Genomic DNA, 24,992 nt, shown 5'->3' with positions numbered 1-24,992 from the left:
GACAAGGGCACTCCAGAGGGTGAGGTCATTCAGGCCTTTGGCAAGAGTGATTAAATGATAGACCAGGAATCTAAATGGCTGTCAGGGAGGGTAGGGGATAGACTGGGGGGAAGAGAAGGGGTGGGGGAGGGGAGACGGGTAGCAGAGTACAGTGATGTTAAGGAAAGGTTGTGGTGGGCCTCCTAATGAGCTGGAAGGGAGGAAAGTTGTTTTTGGAAGTTGAATTGGGTGCTGAATTCACAATTTTTGAGCTGGAGCATCTCTGGATGGTAATGTCTAGATTATGACCCTATGTGGAATTCCATGATTAAGGGTACAGCTTTTGGTTTTTTTTTTTGCTTTTTTGCTTTTTTTGTTTTTGCAGTACGCGGGCCTCTCACTGTTGTGGCCTCTCCCACTGCGGAGCACAGGCTCCGGACGCGCAGGCTCAGCGGCCATGGCTCACAGGCCCAGCTGCTCCTCAGCATGTGGGATCTTCCCGGACCGGGGCACAAGCCTGTGTCCCCTGCATTGGCAGGCCAGGGAAGCCCAAGGGTACAGTTTTAATAGGTCACAATTCTCATCATGAGTATTGAATACTTTTGGGCCAGTAAGTTACCAATTCTAACATTTGGACAATCTTAAAGAAATATTCTAAGCAGAGCCGAATTTCTTCTGCTATAAAGAGATTATTGTTTTTCACCTTTCTCTGTGGCCCCTGGTTTAGTTTGTGATTTTACTTGACAGGTTCCAGGAGTGCGGTTATCTCTCTAATTTGGTTCTTCTGTGAAAGAATTTTTCCTGATGTCATTCAAATCATTGTACCCGCTAATCATAATTGCTGACTTTTATTGAGCTTTGTCTTGCTAGGTAGCATCCTGAGTTTTATTTGTTCCTATGGATTATCCAGAGATATTACTGAAAGCTGTGTGTTCTGTGCTTTCAAATCGTTACAGATAATGTCATACCTTTTAGGTAGGAGTAGCTGTATCATCACCTACAGTTATCAGTGGAATGGTTTCTCTATTGACCAGGTCATCCTGGCATTTCTTAGTTCTTTCCATCTAGCTACTGCTGAGGGGATCTTATCAACATCATATACAACATAAGGAGAAATAGAAGAAATACCTTGTATGTACAGTGCAGTAAAAGACCCCTCATCAGGTCATAATTGTCAGGCTGTACTTTCAATAGAATGTTAAGAAGTTTTAGGTAGTTTGTATATATGAAACCGAGCCTTTTTCTTGAAAGGGTTAATATCTCTTGTGCTATTAGCTTCACTGCCTTTCCTTCCACTTCATTTTAGGAAGAAAAAAAAAAGGAGCCCCGAGAATGCTGGGCTGTTCCCTCGGCTGCATACACGGTGCTAATGAGGTGCCTTCGGGAAGGGGTAAGCCTCCTTTGTTGTCCTCTGTAGACGCTTGCAATTGTAATAACCCTTCAGGCACTGTGTGAGGATTGTAGCCTGCAGCAGTGCAGGAGCCTGTCAACCAAGCACTGTATTGCTCCTGAATTTAAGTAATCCTGACAAGCCACTGTAAGCCAGGGACCTACAGTGGATCAAGTGTAAAAATGAACTAACTCTCATTCACTTGTTTAAATGTCTTGCTTTTTAAGAGGTGATAGCAAATATAAACAACCTAACTAGTTCTCAATAACATATACTTAATCCTCCCCTCTCTTTTAAAGTTAGCGATACAACAGTTTAACGAGCAAGGTGTATGCAGAGAATTTTCTGCGAACCTCAACATCCCCGTGATTATCTTGTCAGGTTGCCATTTTGTGGTTCAGAAACGGGGAAGCTGCCACTAGTATCTGTTGATTTTAATATTAAGTAGTAGTTATTATGTGATGTGTTTTTTTTTTTTTCAATTTATTCACATCCCTTCTCATGCTATTGTTCATGGCTGAAAACCAGCCAGCTGGCCAACCAACCAACCTGAATATGTAGTTCCTGTGTGTAATTGTGTAGAGGATTTAGTAACTGACCTAAAAGGCTGGCATTTTTCTGTTTGCTTTAAACCTTGACATTGTTTCACCCAAGGCAGAGCCATAAGCTAAAAACATTCCTTAAGGAATGAAAAAAACACATGTCAGAATAAACATCTTTCTTTTGAGTTCACTACTTCATGAGTTATATGGTAATGGAATGATGTCCCAAGCGTAGAAAAATCTCTGCAAGGTTTTCCCCTAGTGATCCAGAAAGGAGGTGTGAACACTTACCCACCTGTAGGGTTAACTATGTAGTCAGTTGTCACTGTGGGATGTGAATGAAGCCAGTATTCTGTACTTTATCAACAATATGAGAATTAAGTTATTTTTATCTATAGTCAAAAGACATGTTTGGATTTATCATTCAAGGCCTCAAGCTAGGCACACCTGGGGGCACATGGATGAAGAAGGTGGAATTTCTGTTCATGCACAGATCCTACCTGTTGTGGGAGATAAGATAAAAATATAAAATGGAATCTGTCAAGCACATTCATGCAAAAGAAAAAAATATAGGAGCTCAAAGGAGAAAGGAGTCTTCTAGGAATTTTTTAAATGGTGTAAAGAAATTTTTAAAACTTTGTGTCTTTAATTTATAAAACTTAGATTAATGCCTAGTAAAAGATGATCAATTCTAATCCATGCAGTGGTATCCTTTATTAAATATATCCTCCCCACCCCCTCCTGTGTTTTCATTGAGTACATACTGTAAAGAATAGCGTTTGATATACATGTGTATTGTTAACAAATAATAACTGTAAAATAGCGATGTAGCTAATGATATAGTTAATGAATATATACACTTGCCTTTTATTGTCTTGGTATGTATGACAAGTCTTGAATACTTTTCATTAAGAGGGAGAAAAGTCCAGAACTCTCTAATTTATGAAAATTTTATGTTTGAAAAGCATTTAAGTGTATGCTTTGGCAGCATGTACACTAATATTGTCCCTATTAAATAAATTCAGAGGTGATCATCTCCCCCTAAAAAAGGAGTTCTATCCTTACAAAAATAATTCAATTGTAGCAATTCTTTAGCATATTTGTCTAATGTATTCAGGACATAGTTGAGGTAAAAAAATTTTAAGCCACTTCAATGATTTAAAAAAAATTTTTTTTAATGTAGAAAACTGTTTTCCCAGCCCCTACTGGTATTTCTGAATGTAGGTAGGTTCTTTAATAGTGAAATGTACCTCATATACAGAAGAGTACATGAAATGTAGGAGTATGGTTAAAAGCACACACTCTGACCCACTTACTCTATTTAAAAGAAAAGTGGGGGGGGGCTTCCCTGGTGGTGCAGTGGTTAAGAATCCGCCTGCCAGTGCAGGAGACATGGGTTCGAGCCCTGGTCCAGGAAGACACCACATGCTGCAGGGCAATTAAGCCCATGGGCCACAACTACTGAGCCTGCACTCTAGAGCCTGTGGGCCACAACTACTGAAGCCCTCGTGCCCTAGAGCCTGCATGCTGCAGCTACTGAAGCCCGCGTGTCACAACTACTGAAGCCTAGGGCCCGTGCTCCGCAACAAGAGAAGCCACTGCAGTAAGTCTGTGCACTGCAACGAAGAGTAGCCCCCACTAGCTTCAACTAGAGAAAGCCCGCACGCAGCAATGAAGACCCAATGCAGCCAAAAAAAAAAACCCAAAAAAAACGCTGAGGGGGTGTCGCTAGTTGCTTAGAGAATTTTTCTCTCTCCCTCTAGGATTAGCAATTTGTGCTTTCTTTCAAAGAGTAAACACTATTCTGAGTTCGGTGATAAACTTTCCCAAGGTTTTCTTAAATTTTTTTTCTCTTTTCTTTTTACTTTCCCAAGTTTTTCTTTATAGTGTTTCCCTTTTTGAATGTATTGCTAAATATTACATTGATTGAGTCTAAATGTTGAACTCTGTAAATGGACCGGTACTGTGTTCTTTTGAGACTTAAGTTTTTTGCTTAAAGTTAGGTTGAGATTGGTACATGCTGATTGTGTAAAGTGTTTGTACCACTGAATAGTATGTTGTTGATGTGTGCCTCAGAGACACACATGTGTATCAGTTTATACTCCCACCAGCAGTGTATAGGAGTATCCATTAACTCACATCTTCTTGAACATTTGATATAGTCAGACTTTAAGTTTTTGTCAGTCTCGTGGGCACTAAATTGTTTCTCAAAGTAGTTTTAATATGCATTTTCCTGATTACTAATGAGAATGACCATCTTTTCTATTTATTTTGGTTTCTGTAGTTTTTCCTGTTTTGAAAATGATTGTCTTAATTTTTTCTGTTGCTTTGTAGGAATTCTGCACACCTTCATTCCCACCCTCCCACCCACCCAGCCTATTGTTATAAAATGTTTCAAGTATTAGAAAAGGAAAGAAAACTATAGTGATCACCTGTATTTACATCACCTAGGTTCAACTCTTAACGTTTTGCCCTCTTTGCTTTGTTGTAATATGTGTGTGTATATCTGTCCATATATGTGTATTTATTATTTATTCATTCATTTATTTTCTGAACTGTTTGAAAAAATTTCAGATGTCATGGTACTCCACCCATAGGAATTTTTTTAAAATGTATTCTGGATATTAATTTTTTGTTGTTTATATGTATCCCAGATACTTTCTAATTTGTGTTTGGTCTTTTCATTTTCTTTACAGTGTCTATTGATAAGCAGAAGTTCCTAATTTTAATAGACATTTATCAGTCCATTCCTTTATTATTTGTGTTTTTTATATCTCAAGAAAAGCTTCTCTACTCCAACTTCATTTAGATGGTCTATTACATATTTCTTCTAAAAGTTTTATTTTTCCTTTTTTCCTTTAGAAGTTTAATCTATTTGTAATTGTTTTTTTTGTGTGGTGCTATGTGTGGATCCAGTTTTATTTTTTAAAATAAACATAATCTGTTATTCCCAGCATCATAATTAAAAGTCCATCTTACCCCACGGCTCTGCAGTGTACTCTGTCATGTCAATGTGCATGTCTCTTCCTGGTCTCTATTTAGTTCTGTTGGCCTATTATCTGTGCCATGCTGTCTAAATTAATAGTATTTATTTTTAATAATTTAAAAATATAGAGGGGCGTTTTTTCTTACCATTTTAATCTTTTTCATGAGTTTCTTAGCTTTTTTGGGTTCCTTTTTACTTAAAAAGTTGATTCTAAAAGTTATATGCAAGTTCACCTGTTGGGATGTTGATTGAGAGAATATATCTATGAATAAATTTGAGGAGAATTGGTTGATATTAGTGAAAATGTAAAGCATACTCAATGAGAAAACTAAAAAGAGAATGACACATTTGGTTTAAAAAACACTGGAATAAGATGATTGAAGTTCCTTTGAATTCTTGATGACATTTAGCTAATATTTTTAATTCATTGCTTAAGTTAACTATCTCATATACAGCTCCCGTTCTTTACAGGTAGCATTTATGAAACATATTATGTACTGGCTGGACACAGGAAAGGCGAAAATGATTAAGACACTGCCCTATCTTCATTTATTTGGAAAGAAAATTTTTTTTTATCCCTGGTTTAGTATGCCATTTATTGTTGTTTTATAACTACCTTTGCTTTTTTTTTCCTTTTTCTTTCTTGTGTAGTTACTAAGACATTTAAGGCTATTAACTTTCAACCTAGTGTTAGCTGTATCCCATTGTTTTGACATGTAGTGTTTCCATTATTGTTATTTTATAGATAATCCCTAGTTTAAAATTTTATCTTGGTCCAGGGTTGTTTATGAAATGGTTTAAACTTTTTCAGGTGGGTGGGATTTTATTGCCTCTTTTTTCTTTTGTTGCAATAACAAAGTTGCATTACTGTATAGATAAGAATGTGGTCTGTTCTATTTCTCTTGTATTTTTTAAATTGTGGTAAAATATATATATTTAATATAAAATTTACCATCTTAACCTTTAGTTAAGTACATTCACATTGTTGTGCTATTTCTGTTGTTCTTAAATATATTGAGATGTTTTTTGCCTAACTTAGTTGAGTTCTTTTTTCCACTTTCAAAACTTAGTAATGTACCTTATTGAACATGGGCCGTCGATTCTGGTTTGTACTCCCTTTTCTCCTCCCTTTAATCTGTGCATTGAGAGAAAAGCAGAATGGAAATTTTACTTTTTTGTTTTAATTGATATGTAGACTTCTTAGAAGACAATTTTAGTTTTAAATTATACATATTGTTTTTGTTCGTTGTGCATAGATAACTAGCTTTGCCATGGGAAATTCACACGTGTTATAAGGGTTTTCCAGTCAAATACCTTGGGACACACTGGGTTAAACAAGGTTGAATAGTTTCGTTTGTTTGTATTTAGTACTTTTCAGAGCTTTTATTTATTTATTTTTTTTCAGAGCTTTTAATTATGAATCTCCATGGGCGCATATCATATGCGATGTTTTCAAAGTTATTTGCCCACAGACCTACCTTATCCTGTGGCATGCTGTGAGATCCACTTAGGGAGAGGAAGATAGTCTTACACTGGGACTGTCATGAGTTTGTTTAAATAGTTTTCAGTAGGTTTTCTCTTTTTCAAAAGGTTACCTAAGAGATTATGACCTTGTTTTCCAAACAGGTCAACCTGTTACGATTTCTATAATTTTAACAATGGTAATAGAGATGTGAGTCAAATGGCTTTGATCTTGTTATAGATGTAAATGTTCAGGTGGAAAGAGGGGAAGTATTTAGAGTGAGAGACTTAAGGTGGAACATAACAAAAAAAAAAAAAGGAAGATCTGGTATAACTGCTTTTTTTTTTTTTTTTTTTTTTTTTTTTTTTTTTTTTGCGTTACGCGGGCCTTTCACTGTTGTGGCCTCTCCCGTTGTGGAGCACAGGCTCCGGACGCGCAGGCTCAGCGGCCATGGCTCACGGGCCCAGCTGCTCCTCGGCATGTGGGACCTTCCTGGACCGGGGCACGAACCCGTGTCCCCTGCACCGGCAGGTGGACTCTCAACCACTGTGCCACCAGGGAAGCCCTGGTATAACTTTTAAAAAGAGTGTGGCAGTATAGAAGAAAAGGTACCCATGATGACACTGAGTCATCATTTCAGAGTTGGGGCTGGCATTTTGGAGACCTTGAGGTGGGAGTCAGAGGATGTGGATTTCAGTCCCAGGTGTGCCACTCTTGAGTAGTTTGATATTGGCCAAGCCATGGGGCCCCATCTGATGTTTTGTATAAGGAAAGGTACCTGTGTTGGCTGATCTTCCACATGCTTCTGACTTGGGTCCTCTTTGACAGCTTTTCATTCCATTGCTTTGACCTATTGTAGACAATAGCAAAGAGCAATTCTCCCCTTGGTATCATTGCTGTATTGATCTCAGGAATATTTGGCATTGAACTTAGATGGCATATGTTCTGTATGTGCATGCAATAGGTAGGCTGAGAAAACTGGCTTTTCTTGCAGGTAGTTATTTTTATCTGGGTAGGTAGCAACCTACTGTACAGTGCACACAGAAGCTGGAAATAGTACCTAGAGTGTTTCCACGTGTTTAGAGGAGATTAATTTATGCATTTGTATCTAACCAACCACCTGTTTTTTTTATAGCTTGCATAATAGTCTGTATATAATTATGGGTGCTGAACTGACACCTGGCATATGTTAAAATGTGAGGTTCAAAAAATAAATGGTTGGCTTTATTATTCATTTCTGAACCATAGCTTATTAGATAATTTTGATGTAACAAAATTCTTTTAAGAGGAAATTGAATTTTCAATTTCAGTGCTTTTTAAAAAAGAAAACTATTGGTAAATTGCTTGTATTTTATTAGAAAAAGATGGGGCTTGAATTAGAATGTATAGAGGTGTTAGCCATTATATGTATTATTTTTGAAGTGTTTTTAGACACTAGTTAACGAAAATGAGAGAGAAGTTAAAATTCTTGATACTGGATAAAAGTGAAAATGTACAGCTGTATTTTTTGTTTTTGTAACTGACACAGTTTAGGTTTAATCTTCCTAATAAAGAATGTGTGTGCCATCAACACTGGGTTCTCTGCGGGTACGCACAGTTCTCCTTGCCTTTATGTAGTGAAAGTGAGCAACATATATGTGGAATAGGAATGATGCAGGGTTTCTTGTGTTTTTCCTTTTAATATCACTATTCATAATATTTGGAATGCTGTTGTTAGTAGGATGCAATACTAAGTATGGAGTTACCTAATGTGTCTTGAAACAAACCTTTGAGAATGGCACAAAGAAGCGATCCTGAGTTTGCACTGAGTAGGGAGTAGACCAGCTTCCAGAGACTTGGTGGGGTAAGAGGCACCAAGTATGGTATGTTCACTGCTAGGGTGAGGTTTATACCTCCTTTTCTCCTGCGGCAGATAATCTTAAGGGGGAAGCTCCACAGGGTTCTACGATTTATATTGGTTGGGTTTCTCTGTAAATTTTCATGTTCCTTTAACTGTTTTATCCCATTACATGCTTTGTAAACTTAAAAAATTCTACACCTCGTTTGTTTCTTTCTCATTTAATACCTGTCTTTATGTTTTTTCTATTTATCTTTTTATTATTTAATGGTATTGTGGTTAGAGGGAGTGGTGTATGTATGATTTTAAATCTTTGGTATTTGTGGAGACTTCTCTCATGACTCAGTATGTATACATACGTAGGGGGAAAAAAGGTGAATTCTGCCATTGTTGGGTGATGTGCTTTTTTTCTTACAGTAGGTCAAGCTTGTTAATCTGATAGATAGGTATAAATCTATGTTCATGGTGATTGTTTTTTGTCTGTTTTATCAGAGATAGGGATTTAAATTGTTTTTCAGCTTTATTGAGGTATGATTCACATAAAACTGTAAGGTATTTAAAGTGTACAAAGTGATGATTTGATATATGCATACATTCTGAAAGGATTCCCCCACCAAGCTAACACATCAGTCGTCTCATATTTTATCCCGTTAACCTTTTTTTGGGGTTGGGGTGAGAACATTTAAATTCTCCTCTTTTAGCAAATTTCAATTATACTATATGGTGTTATCAACTAGAGTCACATTATTTTACATTAGATCCCCAGACTTTATTCATCTTACAGGTGAAAATTTGTACCTTTTACCAACCTGTCCCTGTTTTCCTCACTTTTACCTTTTTTTTTTTTTTTAAGAATGTTCCTTTTCTTTTTAAAATTTATTTTTAAATAATTTATTTATTTTTACTTTTGGCTGCATTGGGTCTTTGTTGCTGCCCATGGACTTTCTCTAGTTGTGGCCAGCGGGGGCTACTCTTTGTTGTGGTGCTTGGGCTTCTCATCACGGTGGCTCCTCTTTTTGTGGAGCGCAGGCTCTAGGCATGCGGGCTTCAGTAGTTGTGTCTTGTGGGCTCTAGAGCGCAGATTCAGTAGTTGTGGCGCACGGGCTTAGTTGCTCCGTGGCATGTGGGATCTTCCGAGACCAGGGCTTGAACCCATGTCCCCTGCATTGGCAGGTGGATCCTTAACCACTGTGCCACCAGGGAAGTCCCTTACCTTTGTTTTTTTTTTTTTTTTTTTTTTAAAGTTTTAAGTGGTTTTACTTATTCACTGCTTACATATCAATTTTCAGACAGCAAATACAATTTTATGACAAGTGACCTTATCCCTGTCAGTTAGAGATTTGTCTTCCAGCTGTACATCAACCCAAAATATATTATTATTCTTTTTTTTTTTCAGTTAATTTTTTTTTTAATTTTTTGCCTTATAACAAATTTAATCAGTTATACATATACATATGTTTCCATATCCCCTCCCTTTTGCGTCTCCCTCCCAGCCTCCCTATCCCACCCCTCCAGGTGGTCACAAGGCACCGAGCTGATCTCCCTGTGCTATGCGGCTGCTTCCCACTAGCTATCTACCTTACGTTTGGTAGTGTATATATGTCCATGCCGCTCTTTCACTTTGTCACAGCTTACCCTTCCCCCTCCCCATATCCTCAAGTCCATTCTCTAGTAGGTCTGTGTCTTTATTCCTGTCTTACCCCTATGTTCTTCATGACATTTTTTTTTCTTAAATTCCATATATATGTGTTAGCATACAGTATTTGTCTTTCACTTTCTGACTTACTTCACTCTGTATGACAGACTCTAGGTCTATCCACCTCATTACAAATAGCTCAATTTCATTTCTTTTTATGGCTGAGTAATATTCCATTGTATATATGTGCCACATCTTCTTTATCCATTCATCCGATGATGGACACTTAGGTTGTTTCCATCTCCGGGCTATTGTAAATAGGGCTGCTATGAACATTTTGGTACATGTCTCTTTTTGAATTATGGTTTTCTCAGGGTATATGCCCAGTAGTGGGATTGCTGGGTCATATGGTAGTTCTATTTGTAGTTTTTTAAGGAACCTCCATACCGTTCTCCATAGCAGCTGTACCAATTCACATTCCCACCAGCAGTGCAAGAGTGTTCCCTTTTTTCCACACCCTCTCCAGCATTTATTGTTTCTAGATTTTTTGATGATGGCCATTCTGACTGGAGTGAGATGATATCTCATTGTAGTTTTGATTTGCATTTCTCTAATGAGTAAAGATGTTGAGCATCCTTTCATGTGTTTGTTGGCAGTCTGTATATCTTCTGTGGAGAAATGTCTATTTAGGTCTTCTGCCCATTTTTGGATTGGGTTGTTTGTTTTTTTGTTATTGAGCTGCATGAGCTGCTTATAAATTTTGGAGATTAATCCTTTGTCAGTTGCTTCATTTGCAAATATTTTCTCCCATTCTGAGGGTTGTCTTTTGGTCTTGTTTATGGTTTCCTTTGCTGTGCAAAAGCTTTTAAGTTTCATTAGGTCCCATGTGTTTATTTTTGTCTTTATTTCCATTTCTCTAGGAGGTGGGTCCAAAAGGATCTTGCTGTGATTTATGTCATAGAGTGTTCTGCCTATGTTTTCCTCTAAGAGTTTGATAGTGTCTGGCCTTACATTTAGGTCTTTAATCCATTTTGAGCTTATTTTTGTGTATGGTGTTAGGGAGTGATCTAATCTCATACTTTTACATGTCCCTATCCAGTTTTCCCAGCACCACTTATTGAAGAGACTGTCCTTTCTCCACTGTACATTCCTGCCTCCTTTATCAAAGATAAGGTGACCATATGTCCGTGGGTTTAACTCTGGGCTTTCTATCCTATTCCATTGATCTATCTTTCTGTTTTTGTGCCAGTACCATACTGTCTTGATTACTGTAGCTTTGTAGTATAGTCTGAAGTCAGGGAGCCTGATTCCTCCAGCTCCATTTTTCGTTCTCAAGATTGCTTTGGCTATTCGGGGTCTTTTGTGTTTCCATACAAATTGTGAAATTTTTTGTTCTAGTTCTGTGAAAAATGCCAGTGGTAGTTTGATAGGGATTGCATTGAATCTGTAGATTGCTTTGGGTAGTAGAGTCATTTTCACAATGTTGATTCTTCCAATCCAAGAACATGGTACATCTCTCCATCTATTTGTATCATCTTTAATTTCTTTCATCAGTGTCTTATAATTTTCTGCATACAGGTCTTTTGTCTCCTTAGGTAGGTTTATTCCTAGATATTTTATTCTTTTTGTTGCAATGGTAAATGGGAGTGTTTCCTTGATTTCACTTTCAGATTTTTCATCATGAGTATATAGGAATGCCAGAGATTTCTGTGCATTAATTTTGTATCCTGCAACTTGACCAAATTCATTGATTAACTCTAGTAGTTTTCTGGTAGCATCTTTAGGATTCTCTATGTATAGTATCATGTCATCTGCAAACAGTGACAGCTTTACTTCTTCTTTTCCGATTTGGATTCCTTTTATTTCCTTTTCTTCTCTAATTGCTGTGGCTAAAACTTCCAAAACTAGGTTGAATAAGAGTGGTGAGAGTGGGCAGCCTTGTCTTGTTCCTGATCTTAGTGGAAATGGTTTCAGTTTTTCACCATTGAGGACGATGCTGGCTGTGGGTTTGTCATATATGGCCTTTATTATGTTGAGGAAAGTTCCCTCTATGCCTACTTTCTGCAGGGTTTTTATCATAAATGGGTGTTGAATTTTGTCGAAAGCTTTCTCTGCATCTATTGAGATGATCATATGGTTTTTCTTCTTCAATTTGTTAATATGGTGTATCACGTTGATTGATTTGCGTATATTGAAGAATCCTTGCATTCCTGGAATAAACCCCACTTGATCATGGTGTATGATCCTTTTAATGTGCTGTTGGATTCTGTTTGCTAGTATTTTGTTGAGGATTTTTGCATCTATGTTCATCAGTGATATTGGCCTGTAGTTTTCTTTCTTTGTGACATCCTTGTCTGGTTTTGGTATCAAGGTGATGGTGGCCTCGTAGAATGAGTTTGGGAGTGTTCCTCCCTCTGCTATATTTTGGAAGAGTTTGAGAAGGATGGGTGTTAGCTCTTCTCTAAATGCTTGATAGAATTCGCCTGTGAAGCCATCTGGTCCTGGGCTTTTGTTTGTTGGAAGATTTTTTATCACAGTCTCAATTTCAGTGCTTGTGATTGGTCTGTTCATATTTTCTATTTCTTCCTGATTCAGTCTTGGCAGGTTGTGCATTTCTAAGAATTTGTCCATTTCTTCCAGGTTGTCCATTTTATTGGCATAGAGTTGCTTATAGTAATCTCTCATGATCTTTTGTATTTCTGCAGTGTCAGTTGTTACTTCTCCTTTTTCATTTCTAATTCTATTGATTTGAGTCTTCTCCCGTTTTTTCTTGATGAGTCTGGCTAATGGTTTATCAATTTTGTTTATCTTCTCAAAGAACCAGCTTTTAGTTTTATTGATCTTTGCTATCGTTTCCTTCATTTCTTTTTCATTTATTTCTGATCTGATTTTTATGATTTCTTTCCTTCTGCTAACTTTGGGATGTTTTTGTTCTTCTTTCTCTAATTGCTTTAGGTGCAAGGTTAGGTTGTTTATTCGAGATGTTTCCTGTTTCTTAAGGTGGGATTGTATTGCTATAAACTTCCCTCTTAGAACTGCTTTTGCTGCATCCCATAGGTTTTGGGTCGTCGTGTCTCCATTGTCATTTGTTTCTAGGTATTTTTTAATTTCCTCTTTGATTTCTTCAGTGATCACTTCGTTATTAAGTAGTGTATTGTTTAGCCTCCATGTGTTTGTATTTTTTACAGCTCTTTTCCTGTAATTGATATCTAGTCTCATAGCATTGTGGTCGGAAAAGATACTTGATACAATTTCAATTTTCTTAAATTTACCAAGGCTTGATTTGTGACCCAAGATATGATCTATCCTGGAGAATGTTCCATGAGCACTTGAGAAAAATGTGTATTCTGTTGTTTTTGGATGGAATGTCCTATAAATATCAATTAAGTCCATCTTGTTTAATGTATCATTTAAAGCTTGTGTTTCCTTATTTATTTTCATTTTGGATGATCTGTCCATTGGTGAAAGTGGGGTGTTAAAGTCCCCTACTATGATTGTGTTACTGTCGATTTCTCCTTTTATGGCTGTTAGTATTTGCCTTATGTATTGAGGTGCTCCTATGTTGGGTGCATAAATATTTACAATTGTTATATCTTCTTCTTGGATCGATCCCTTGATCATTATGTAGTGTCCTTCTTTGTCTCTTCTAGTAGTCTTTACTTTAAAGTCTATTTTGTCTGATATGAGAATTGCTACTCCAGCTTTCTTTTGGTTTCCATTTGCATGGAATATCTTTTTCCATCCCCTTACTTTCAGTCTGTATGTGTCTCTAGGTCTGAAGTGGGTCTCTTGTAGACAGCATATATATGGGTCTTGTTTTTGTATCCATTCAGCCAATCTGTGTCTTTTGGTGGGAGCATTTAGTCCATTTACATTTAAGGTAATTATTGATATGTATGTTCCTGTTCCCATTTTCTTAATTGTTTTGGGTTTGTTATTGTAGGTCTTTTCCTTCTGTTGTGTTTCTTGCCTAGAGAAGTTCCTTTAGCATTTGTTGTAAAGCTGGTTTGGTGGTGCTGAACTCTCTCAGCTTTTGCTTGTCTGTAAACGTTTTAATTTCTCCATCAAATCTGAATGAGATCCTTGCTGGGTAGAGTAATCTTGGTTGCAGGTTTTTCTCCTTCATCACTTTAATTATTTCCTGCCACTCCCTTCTGGCTTGTAGAGTTTCTGCTGAGAGATCAGCTGTTATCCTAATGGGGATTCCCTTGTGTGTTATTTGTTGTTTTTGCCTTGCTGCTTTTAATATGATTTCTTTGTGTTTAATTTTTGACAGTTTGATTAATATGTGTCTTGGCGTATTTCTCCTTGGATTTCTTCTGTATGGGACTCTCTGTGCCTCCTGGACTTGATTAACTATTTCCTTTCCCATATTAGGGAAGTTTTCAACTATAATCTCTTCAAATATTTTCTCAGTCCCTTTCTTTTTCTCTTCTTCTTCTGGAACCCCTATAATTCGAATGTTGGTGCGTTTAATGTTGTCCCAGAGGTCTCTGAGACTGTCCTCTGTTCTTTTCATTCTTTTTTCTTTATTTTGCTCTGCAGCACTTATTTCCACTATTTTATCTTCCACCTCACTTATCCGTTCTTCTGCCTCAGTTATTCTGCTATTGATCCCATCTAGAGTATTTTTTATTTCATGTATTGTGTTTTTAATCGATGCTTGATTCATCTTTAGTTCTTCTAGGTCCTTGTTAACTGTTTCTTGCATTTTGTCTATTCTATTTCCAAGATTTTGGATCTGGGAAATAGAATCTTGGATCATCTTTACCATCATTATTCTGAATTCTTTTTCAGGTAGACTGCCTATTACCTCTTCATTTGTTAGATCTGGTGGGTTTTTATCTTGCTCCTTCTCCTGCTGTGTGTTTTTCTGTCTTCTCATTTTGCTTATGTTACTGTGTTTGGGGTCTCCTTTTTGCAGGCCGCAGGTTCGTAGTTCCCGTTGTTTTTGGTGTCTGTCCCCAGTGGCTAAGGTTGGTTTAGTGGGTTGTGTAGGCTTCCTGGTGGAGGGGACTAGTGCCTGTGTTCTGGTGGATGAGGCTGGATCTTGTCTTTCTGGTGGGCAGGTCCACGTCTGGTGGTGTGTTTTGGGGTGTCTGCAGACTTTTTATGAGTTTAGGCCACCTCTCTGCTAATGGGTGGCGTTGTGTTCCTGTCTTGCTAGTTGTTTGGCTTAGGGTGTCCAGCACTGTAGCTTGCTGGTCGTTGAGTGAAGCTGGGTGCTGGTGTTGAGATGGAGATCTCTGGAAGATTTTCGCCGTTTGATATTATGTGGAGCTGGGAGGTCTCTTGTGGACCAGTGTCCTGAAGTTGGCTCTCCCACCTCAGAGGCACAGCACTGACTCCGGGCTCCTCAATTTGGGATGATGTGTTGTCTATTCATGTATTCCACAGATGCAGGGTACATCAAGTTGATTGTGGAGCTTTAATCCGCTGCTTCTGAGGCTGCTGGGAGAGGTTTCCCTTTCTCTTCTTTGTTCTCACAGCTCCTGGGTCTCAGCTTTGGATTTGGCCCCGCCTCTGCGTGTAGGTCGCCGGAGGGCGTCTGTTCTTCGCTCAGGCAGGACAGGGTTAAAGGAGCAGCCTCTTCGGGAACTCTGGCTCACTCAGGCCGGGCGGGAGGGAGGGGCACGGAGTGCGGGGCGAGCCTGCAGCGGCAGAGGCCGGCGTGACGTTGCACCAGCCCGAGGCGCGCCGTGCGTTCTCCCAGGGAAGCCGCCCCTGGATCCCGGGACCCCGGCAGTGGCGGGCTGCACAGGCTCCCGGAAGGGCGGTGTGGGCAGTGACCTGTGCTCGCACACAGGCTTCTTGGCGGCAGCAGCAGCAGCCCCAGCGTCCCACGCCCGTCTCTGGGCTCCGCGCTTTCAGTCGCGACTCGCGTCCGTCTGTAGAGCCCCTTTAAGCAGCGCTCTTAATCCCCTCTCCTCGCGCACCAGGAAACCAAGAGGGAAGAAAAAGTCTCTTGCCTCTTCGGCAGCTCCAGAGTTTTCCCGGACTCCCTCCCGGCTAGCTGTGGCACATTAGCCCCCTTCAGGCTGAGTTCTCGCCGCCAGCCCCAGTCCTCTCCCTGCGCTCTGACCGAAGCCCGAGCCTCAGCTTCCAGCGCTGCGCGCCCCAGCAGGCGAGCAGACAAGTCTCTCGAGCTGGTGAGTGCCGCTCGGCACTGATCCTGTGTGGGGATCTCTCCGCTTTGCCCTACCCAGGTATGTGGGGGGTTTCTTGCCTTTTGGGAGGTCTGGGGTCTTCTGCCAGCGTTCAGTAGGTGTTCTGTAGGAGTTGTTCCACGTGTAGCTGTATTTCTGGTGTATCCGTGGGGAGGAAGGTGATCTCCGCGTCTTACTCTTCCGCCATCTTACCCGGAAGTCCACTTACCTTTGTTTTTAAAAGGTGTTATTGTTGGATATAGATTTATAGGTTGACAGTTATCTTTTGGTACTTTAAAGATATTGTTCCACTGTCTTCTGGTTTGCATTGTTTCTGATGAGAAGTCTCCTCTCATCCTTATTTTTGTTAGGTTATGTGTTAGATAATCTCTACATAATGTGTCTTTTTACTCTAGCTGCTTTTACAGGTTTCTCTTTATTACTGGTTTTTAGCAGTTTGATGATGATGTACCTTGGTGTGACTTTTCTTTTTTCTACTTGAGCTTCATTGAGTTTATTAGAGTGTGAATTATTAATTTTCATAAATTTGAAAAAATTTCAGCCAGTAGTTCTTCAAACAAATATTTTTTCTGCCTCCCTCTGCTCCCTTTTGGGATTCTCATTGCACATACATTAAGTTGTTTGAAGTTGTCCCACAGTTCACTGATGTTCCAATGCTTTTTTCTTTTTTACCCAGTCTTATTTCTTTCTGTGTTTATTTTGGATAGTTGTTTCTTTTTTTCTTTTTCTTTCTTCTTCTTCTTCTTTTTTTTTTTTTGCTAAGTGTTGTGTCTTCACTATTCTTCACTAATCATTGAGTCTGCAGAGTCTAATATGTTAATCCATTTCAGTGTATTTTTCATATAAGACATTATAATTTCTAGCCCTTTGATTTGGGTCATTTTTAAATTTTCTATTTCTTTCCTTATGCTTCTTTCTTCTTTCTTTCTTCTTGAGTGTATGGACTGTATTTATAATAGCCATTTAAATACTTTTTTCTTATTCTGTCACTTGTGTCATTTCCCTTAATTAAATTTTCTTTTTATGAGTCAAATTTTCCTGCTTTCTAGTGTGTGTGAATTTAATTGGATGTCAGACGTCGTGATTTTTATGTTGGGCACTTTTGTTTCTTTACAGTGTTTTAAGTACTTTTGTGCTTTTTCTTGGACTCATTTAAGTTACCTGGAAACAGCTTGATCCTTTTTGAGACTTCTAAGCATTGTTAGAACAATCCAGAACAGCCTTTAGTCTAAGGGTTAATTTGGTCACACCACTGCTGCAGTCTCTTTCTTTGGACTTTCCTTGATGCTCTGTATTTAGGTGGTCTTTAGCTTATTGGTACACTAATCATTTCCAGCCCTGAGTAATTTCTGAAGATTGTGCTGCATATTCCTTATGATTTTAAAATTATCTTCCAGTTTTTATGTTATGCTGTAAGTTATAATTGTGTATTTTCCAGATTATTTCAGCCTTTTTATTAAAATATGTGGAGAATTATGTTATGCTAGGTTTAGTGATTAACCAAATGTAATAGTTTTATAATAGCCTGAAGAAAATGACCATACCTCCTAAAACAACTAACACATCCAGGGGCACTCTTGGTATCAGGGCTTTATTTATAAAGCGGTGATTATGAAGAAATGATGTGTATATATTTCTCATCCTAAATAATACCTATTTAATTTTCTCATTGTTTTCTACTCCTCTCTCTCTAGGAAGAACGTGTTGTGAATCACATGGCAGCAAAGATTATTGAAAATGTCTGCACTACCTCTTCTGCTCAGGCCCAGGGCTTTATTACAGGAGAAACTGGGCCTGTTTTATGGTACCTATTCAAACATTCTACCGTTGATTCTCTTAGGATAACTGCAATATCGGTAAGATGGAGCATCTTTTGGGGATATATTTGCATGTATTTAAATACCAAGATTGAAGAACTGTGCTAGATACAGAGTAAATTTCATTGGATAGGTAGAAATCTCAGAGTAACAGTTGGTGAGAACAACAATTTGATTTTCTCCTGAAGCAGGAGGACTGTCGGGAAATTCCAGTAGGATCTTGTGTGACCATGAATTACAGTTTCAAAACTATTTGGAGGTGATAGTGGAAAACCATGGCAGTGGTTAGGGTGCAGGATTTGGTTCGGTATATTTCTAGTGTCCCTTGACTTTTCCTGTTAGCTCCCTCTTTCAGACTTTATGTTAAATGGGTTTATCATGTGGTTCAAATGAATTCATATTAATGTTCAAGCATCTGTGATTTTGCAGTTTCTGTATTTTGATTGGTTGTCTACTGCTTTGCTTCCATGGTTATAATAATTTTATGTAAAGGATAATTATGTATGAAGATGTGTTAACCTGGTTGTATCAATTTAATAGTTGGTTGAACAGATACAGCCCTTTCTCATATGATTTATTTATATACTCTTTTTGATCACCAGTCTTATCTGGACTCTCAACGTTATCTGGTACCCTCCTTGTATTTCTCTAGTCTCCTCATTCTTGTGCTTCTCACTGTGCCAATTTCAGACCTTATCCTCTTTCCTTAACCCTCCAATCCCATGTTTTCCCTCCTGCATCCTCAGTAAATGGCTTCCCCCTCAGTAAATACTTCCCAGAGAAAAATGGAGACATCCAGCGGGAATTATCCCAGTGTCTGTCTTACGCATCTTTGGACCTATTTGCACCCACACCTATCGTGCCTCAGTTTTTTCTCTCCTGCTACAGCTGATGATCTGTCCCTTCTCCTGTCAGAGACAAACGTGTCCATGATTCTTCCATCTCTTCTTTTTTTGAGAATCTCACTCAAATGGTTATTTTTGCTCTTTCCTAAATCTTTACCCTCTCCTTGTGTACTAGATCTTTCTAATCAGTGTTCAGGTATTCTTTACCACATTAAAAATAAAAAGACACACATAAAAACATATCCAAAGTTTTTTAGGATGTACCTCCATTCCTCCTCACCCCCCACCCCCACCCCATCCATACTTCTTTAAAGGGTTATTGCCACAAGCTTGCTCCTTTCTGGACTGTTTTCTCTTCAACCCTATCTGGTATCTGTCCTAAAAACACCAGTGAACTTTCTCAGGACATCTTTGAGTCACATCTTAAGGCATTCGTTTTAATCCTGGGCCTTTAGAAAAAAAACCTGTCTTGCTTTAATTGGGTTTATATTATCATTTTCATTTTTATGCTCAGCATGATTTATTTCCTTGGCAGAGTTTTTTTTCCAGTTGTTCCCACCAAAGTCTCATACCTTCTAGCTCTTTCTTCGTTTGACACATTAAGCTTCACTCTTTCATCTTGGGCCTCTTATATTTTGTTCTTAGTGTTCATCTAATTTATTAATTTTTCACTGTAATTTTTCCGATTTCCTCCAAAATGTCTCTTCTGCTCCAGGATCATGTTCAGTATTATATGTTATATATTGTTTTCATATTTCTTTAGTCTCCTTCAGTTTGAAACAGTTCCCCAGTATTTCTGGGAACCTCATGTCATTTACAAGTTTAAAGGACGCAGGGCTTGTATTTTGTAGGGCAAGGCTCAACCTGGGTCTATCTAGTGTTTTCCCATTAACATCATTGAGGACCCTTACCTGTAGCATATGCCTCTGTGATGGTTGCCATATGATGACCATCTGTTTCATTCCTTTTATATCAGAGATTGGCAAATACTTTCTATAAAGGGCCAGATGATATGTATCTTGGGCTTTGATGGCCACATATGGTCTGTGTTCCATATTCTCTTTGTTTTGTTTGTTTTCTTTAACACTTTAAAAAATGTAAAAACCATTGTACATTGTTCTCATGAGCTGTACAAAAACAGGTCTTTGGTATTGGTTGGAATTCTATTTTAAAGAAACTCTTTCCCTTCTCCCACATGTATGTGTGTATTTATATCCTTATGATCATGGATACCTATTTTATTCAATTAATTGTAATGTGATACTACTATTACCACTATTATTATTTATTGTTTGGATGCCCAGATTATCCTAGAAGCCCTACAAGCTGGCTTTTGTGTCCCATTGACCTATTTCCTTTTTTTAAAAATAAATTTATTTATTTTATTTTTGTTGCATTGGGTCTTCGTTGCTGCGCATGGAGTTTCTCTAGTTGCAGCCAGCAGGGGCTACTCTTCATTGCGATGCACAGGCTCCTTATTGAGGTGGCTTCTCTTGTTGTGGAGCATGGGCTCTGGGCACACAGGCTTCAGTATTTGTGGAGTACAGGCTCAGCAGTTGTGGCACATGGGCTTAGTTGCTCCGCGGCTTGTGGGATCTTCCTGGACCAGGGCTCAAACCCATGTTCTCTTCATTGGCAGGTGGATTTTTAACCACTGTGCCACCAGGGAAGCCCCCATTGACCTATTTCTATCATTGATCACTTCCTTACTTTCTGACACCATGCAGTTTCTGGGCTACTTTTGTACTTGCTCTGCCAGCCCTGGAACCAATCATTTCTCCAAGGGACCTTTGGTATTTAGAAACCACGATCTGAGTGCTGTACGTATTGCTATGGGGTGTTATTGTTTTCAGGCCTTCTTAGTATTCAGAGCTAGAAAAAAATATATGTACTCATACATACGCATGCATATAGAATTGTTCTTATATCTATCATTGTGGGTATTTGGAACAAAACTCATGCATTCATATAGATACTTCCAATTTTAATCCCATACTTAGGATTCTTTTTAGCCTTCCCATTTTCTGTGTTTGTAAATCTAATCTCATACAGAAACCTGGTTTCAGTTATTCTCAGTATATTTACTGGTCTGTTCAATCAGTTAATTTATTCAGCGTAACAGACTCCATCCACTCTGGCTGCTGCCTCTATGTCATTCTCTTTCTCCCGTGTCAGTGCCACTCTGTGTCCTGAGCCACTTGTGCTCAGGGCTCCCATTCCCCTCTGACCTCTTTCCTCAGAATCTGTTGTATTGCCCTTGGGAGGGGAAGGTAAGGGAAGATAGACTAAGGAAAACAAAGGGTTAGGTATCATTTTTGATGCTTTATCTTCCCTAATTCCTTCCCCTTCGCTGTTCACATCCAGCCAGTCGACCTGTCCTCTGATTCTGATTCACAGATACTGCTCAGGTCTGTCTGCCTCCCTCGGCAGCTCTGCTGCTGCCCCCATAACCCAGGCCCCACCATCTCTCACTGAGACCAGTGGAGTGGCCTTAACTGGTCTTCCACGGCCAGTTTGCTCCTCCACTAGTTCCATTTTCCATACGGGGTGAACTTTATAAAATCACATCTCCTCTTCTTACTGCTCTGCTAAAACTTTTCAACATCTTAAAAATTTTTTTTAAAGGATGATAATACTAGATAAATACTACAGAGTTTTAGGTAGAAGTTAAGAATTGGCAAGTGCTTTGAGTTTTAGGATAAAATTTAATGTTTAAAGCAATTAGCAGATTTTGTGGAGTAAATTAGTTATGGCTGCTTATCTTATTGTAATCCCTTATAGATTGTAAACTCCTGGAAAGCCAGGACTGTGCTTTGTTCATCTTTCTGTCAGTTTGAAGCCAGGTCTTTGGTTGCAGGTTTGGACTTTTCCTGCAAAGGTTGAGATGGAGCCTCTTGTCTCACGTCATGAGTGTAGGGCAGGAGGCTGATAACATTAAATGTTCTTCTTTACTTGGGATACAAGGAGAAATAGGCCACAAAGGTCCTGCTAATAATAGAATGGGGAATACAGTATGAGATCATTGTTTGGGGATCCTAAAACAAAGTTATTCTAACATCATAATCTTAAGAAAATTTCACCTGCCTTTAGAAGATTCATTAAAGATTGAGTATATAGAAACAAAATATGCATCCTGAAGACACATTACACAGATTCCTGGAGGAATGACAGTTGAATTTTCCCCAGCACGCCTTACAGAGCTGAACTTCTTTTTTGGTTTCTTTTCCGATAACAACCTCTCAGGAATGTGCTCTGGAGGTTAACGTACCCATTTAGTGATAAAGGTCAGAATTCTTCACATGACTTTCAAGATGTTGGGTGATTTTTGCCTCTGCCTACCTCTTTTGTCACATCTCCTAACACTCATTCCCTCACTTACTGTGCTTCAACGACACACATGTTCTGATATTTTCAAGAACTTCCAAGCACTTTTCGGCCTCAAGACTTTTCCCCTTGCTCTTCCCTGTGCCCAGGATGCCTTCCTCTTGCTTTCCACATGGCCGATTCTTCATCTTTTAGTTCTCAGCTTAAATGTTACCTCTTTCATTAGTATGTTCCTTGCCCCTCGTGTCCCTTTGTATTTTCTGTCATAGCAGTCAGCACAGCTGTATTTATGCAACTGATGTATGCACGTCATCATACATCCGTCAGTTCTAGGAAGGTAGGGACCCTGTTGCTGTTGTTCCCTCCTGAGCATGTGTGGTAGGCGCCCGGTGGATATCCGTTGACTTGATGGATGCAAGAGCAAGGCTGGAGGATGGTGTCATCGGTGCTGAGTCACCAACTTGCTCCTTGTTCTGCGTGTTAACAGTCTGTGCCTACTGCCTGTGTCACTGATTTTCTGACCCGTTTCTCCTAGTCATCTCTTGGCCCCATAGAGTCCCCCTGTACCAGTGTGATGCAGATGAGCAGCATGAACATCACCTGGGAACTTGTTAGAAACACAGGTTTCTGGACCCTGACCCAGACCTGCTGACTCAGAATCTCTGCGGGGAGAGGCCCAGTAATCTGCATTCTAACAAGCCTCCAGGCGCTTCTAATGCCTGCTGAAGTTCGAGAACCACTGGCCTAGGCCTTGGAGCTCTTGAAAAACACCGGCCTGGCTTGGAGTGAAAGATGGGTCATTAATCCTTCCCGCTCAGGAGTGGTGGCATCCGTTGCTTAGGGATTAGTTGTTGAAGGGAGCGGACCTGACTTGGGAAATGTATTGAATGCATAAAAGGATTCCTAGAATTATTAGGATTACAGGGAATCTCTGTATGAGCCACAGTGGGAACGAGAGAAACCTTTAGAGTTAGACTGAGTAGAATGGCTCCTATGAGGGAGGTTACTGGTCTAATTATAATTACTGAAGTGCTGAGAGGAAGGGTGACAAAGTGAAGAGTTTTTCTGGGCAGTGGTTCTCACTGGGGTTGGAGGGGAGCTTTTCAACAACACTGACTGCTTCCTCCTCTCTCTCCACCCCCTGCCCCTGTTCTGATGCGTCTTAAGATCTCAGAGGTCAGATGAGAGTGTGTCTAGTTTGAAAAAGTTCCCAAGATGATTTTCATATGACATGAAAAAATCATTCAAAAGACAGAAAAGAAATGGTTCTTAAACTTATTCTGTGGTGATTGTGTTCATGTTTCTAATAGATATGCCGCCTTCAGTTTTGAATGAATCTCTTTCTTAGACATTGCTTTTAATAAATATATGGTCACGAATTCTGGAGGTAACACAATGTCCTTTTGGAGGCAAATTTTGAAGTGAATTTTGAACTGGAAGTGTTCTTTCCAGTTTTAAAATGTAGTCTCGAGCTCTATTTTATTGAGTAAATATTTCAAAACCTAATCACTGAAGATCTGTCTTGAGATTTGATTTTTTTTTTGATTTGGAAAATACAAGCCCTCATGTGCTCTTAAGCTTCTGTGAACTTTCAACTGTGTTTGATATCCAGAAGTGATGGGTTAAAAGTTATTTCCTGCATGAGCTTTTCAAAATGGAAGATAGGTTAGGCTTTTGAGCAGCTTTCTGAAGAGGAGAACTTCCAGTTGCCCTCATATTGCTTTGAATACACTTAGAAGCAGTCTGGACAAATCTTCTATCAAGAAACATCCCCATTATGATTGTGTAGGGATTTTATATCAATAGGAAGTCAGTCTTGCTGTGAAAGCCTCTCTAAGAATTGTTACAGTGCTAATGAGACTTACTGTTCACTGTCTCGAAGCCAGTTTAAGGGAGACCCCTAAATACCCTTGAAAAATTCTAATTGTAGCATGATCTTTAGGGGCTCCATTTAGACTGTTCTTATTTTTTTTAATCCAGGGATTGAATAATCTTTGAAATAATACTGACTGAAATAATGAAATAAATCTGTTTTCTTAATTGAAATATAATTGATTTACAATATTATATTAGTTTTAGGTGTACAGCATAGTGATTCAGTATTTTTACAGATTATACTCCATTAAATGCTATTACAAGATAATGCTATCATTTCCTACGCTATATTCTGTTTCCTTATTGCTTATCTGTTTTATACATAAGTTTGTATCTCTTAATCCTATACCCATGACTTGCCCCTTCCCCTTTTTGTCTCCCCTCTGGTAACCACTAGTTTGTTTTCAGTATCTGTGAGTCTGTTTCTGTTTTCCTATACACATTTGTTTGTATTACTTTTAAAAATTCCACATGTAAGTCATATCATACAGTATTTGTCTTTGTCTGATTTATTTCACTAAGCATAATATTCTCTAGGTCCATCCACGTTGCTGCAAATGGCAGAGTTTCCTTCTTTTTTGTGGCTGAGTAGTATTCCACTGTGTATATATGTACTACATATTCTTTATCCACTCATCTGTTGTTTAGGTTTCTTTCATATCTTGGGTATTGTAAATAGTGTTGCTGTGAACATTGGGGTGCATCTACGTTTTCGAATTAGTGTTCTCATTTTTTTCTAGATATATACCCAGGAGTGGAGTTGCTGGGTCATGTGGTAGTTCTATTTTTAGAGTTTTGAGGAACATCCATAGCGGATGCACCAATTTACATTTCCACCAATAGTGTACAAGGGTTCCCTTTTCTCCGCATCTTCTCCAACATTTGTTATTTGTAGACCTTTTTAAAAAATTATTTCTTTGGCTGTGTTGGGTCTTCGTTGCTGCGCACAGGCTTTTTCTAGTTGTGGCGAGTGGGGCCTACTCTTTGTTGTGGTGTGTGGACTTCTCATCGTGGTGGCTTCTCTTGTTGCGGAGCATAGGCTCTAGGGTGTGCGGGCTTCAGTATTTGTGGCACGCAGGCTCAGTAGTTGCGGCCTGAGGGCTCTAGAGCGCAGGCTCAGCAGTTGTGGCGC

General features: G+C 38.9%; 1 protein-coding gene across 5 annotated transcripts in view; it reads left to right on the top strand.

Moving 5' to 3' along the window:
* Positions 1-24,992, top strand: part of ULK4 (unc-51 like kinase 4) — a 549,109-nt gene that overhangs the window by 98,976 nt on the left and 425,141 nt on the right. For all 5 annotated transcript variants that reach the window (XM_082638146.1, XM_082638145.1, XM_082638142.1 and 2 more), the window contains 2 exons: positions 1,286-1,369; positions 17,694-17,855. In XM_082638146.1, coding sequence (XP_082494272.1) covers positions 1,286-1,369; positions 17,694-17,855 — 246 coding nt within the window. The remainder of the gene's footprint in view (positions 1-1,285; positions 1,370-17,693; positions 17,856-24,992) is intronic.

The sequence above is a fragment of the Mesoplodon mirus genome (genome assembly GCF_964341445.2).
Source record: "Mesoplodon mirus genome assembly, chromosome: 12".
Lineage (NCBI taxonomy): Eukaryota > Metazoa > Chordata > Mammalia > Artiodactyla > Ziphiidae > Mesoplodon > Mesoplodon mirus.
The sequence above is the reverse complement of the archived record's forward strand: the minus strand, read 5'-3'. Positions and strand labels throughout refer to the sequence as shown.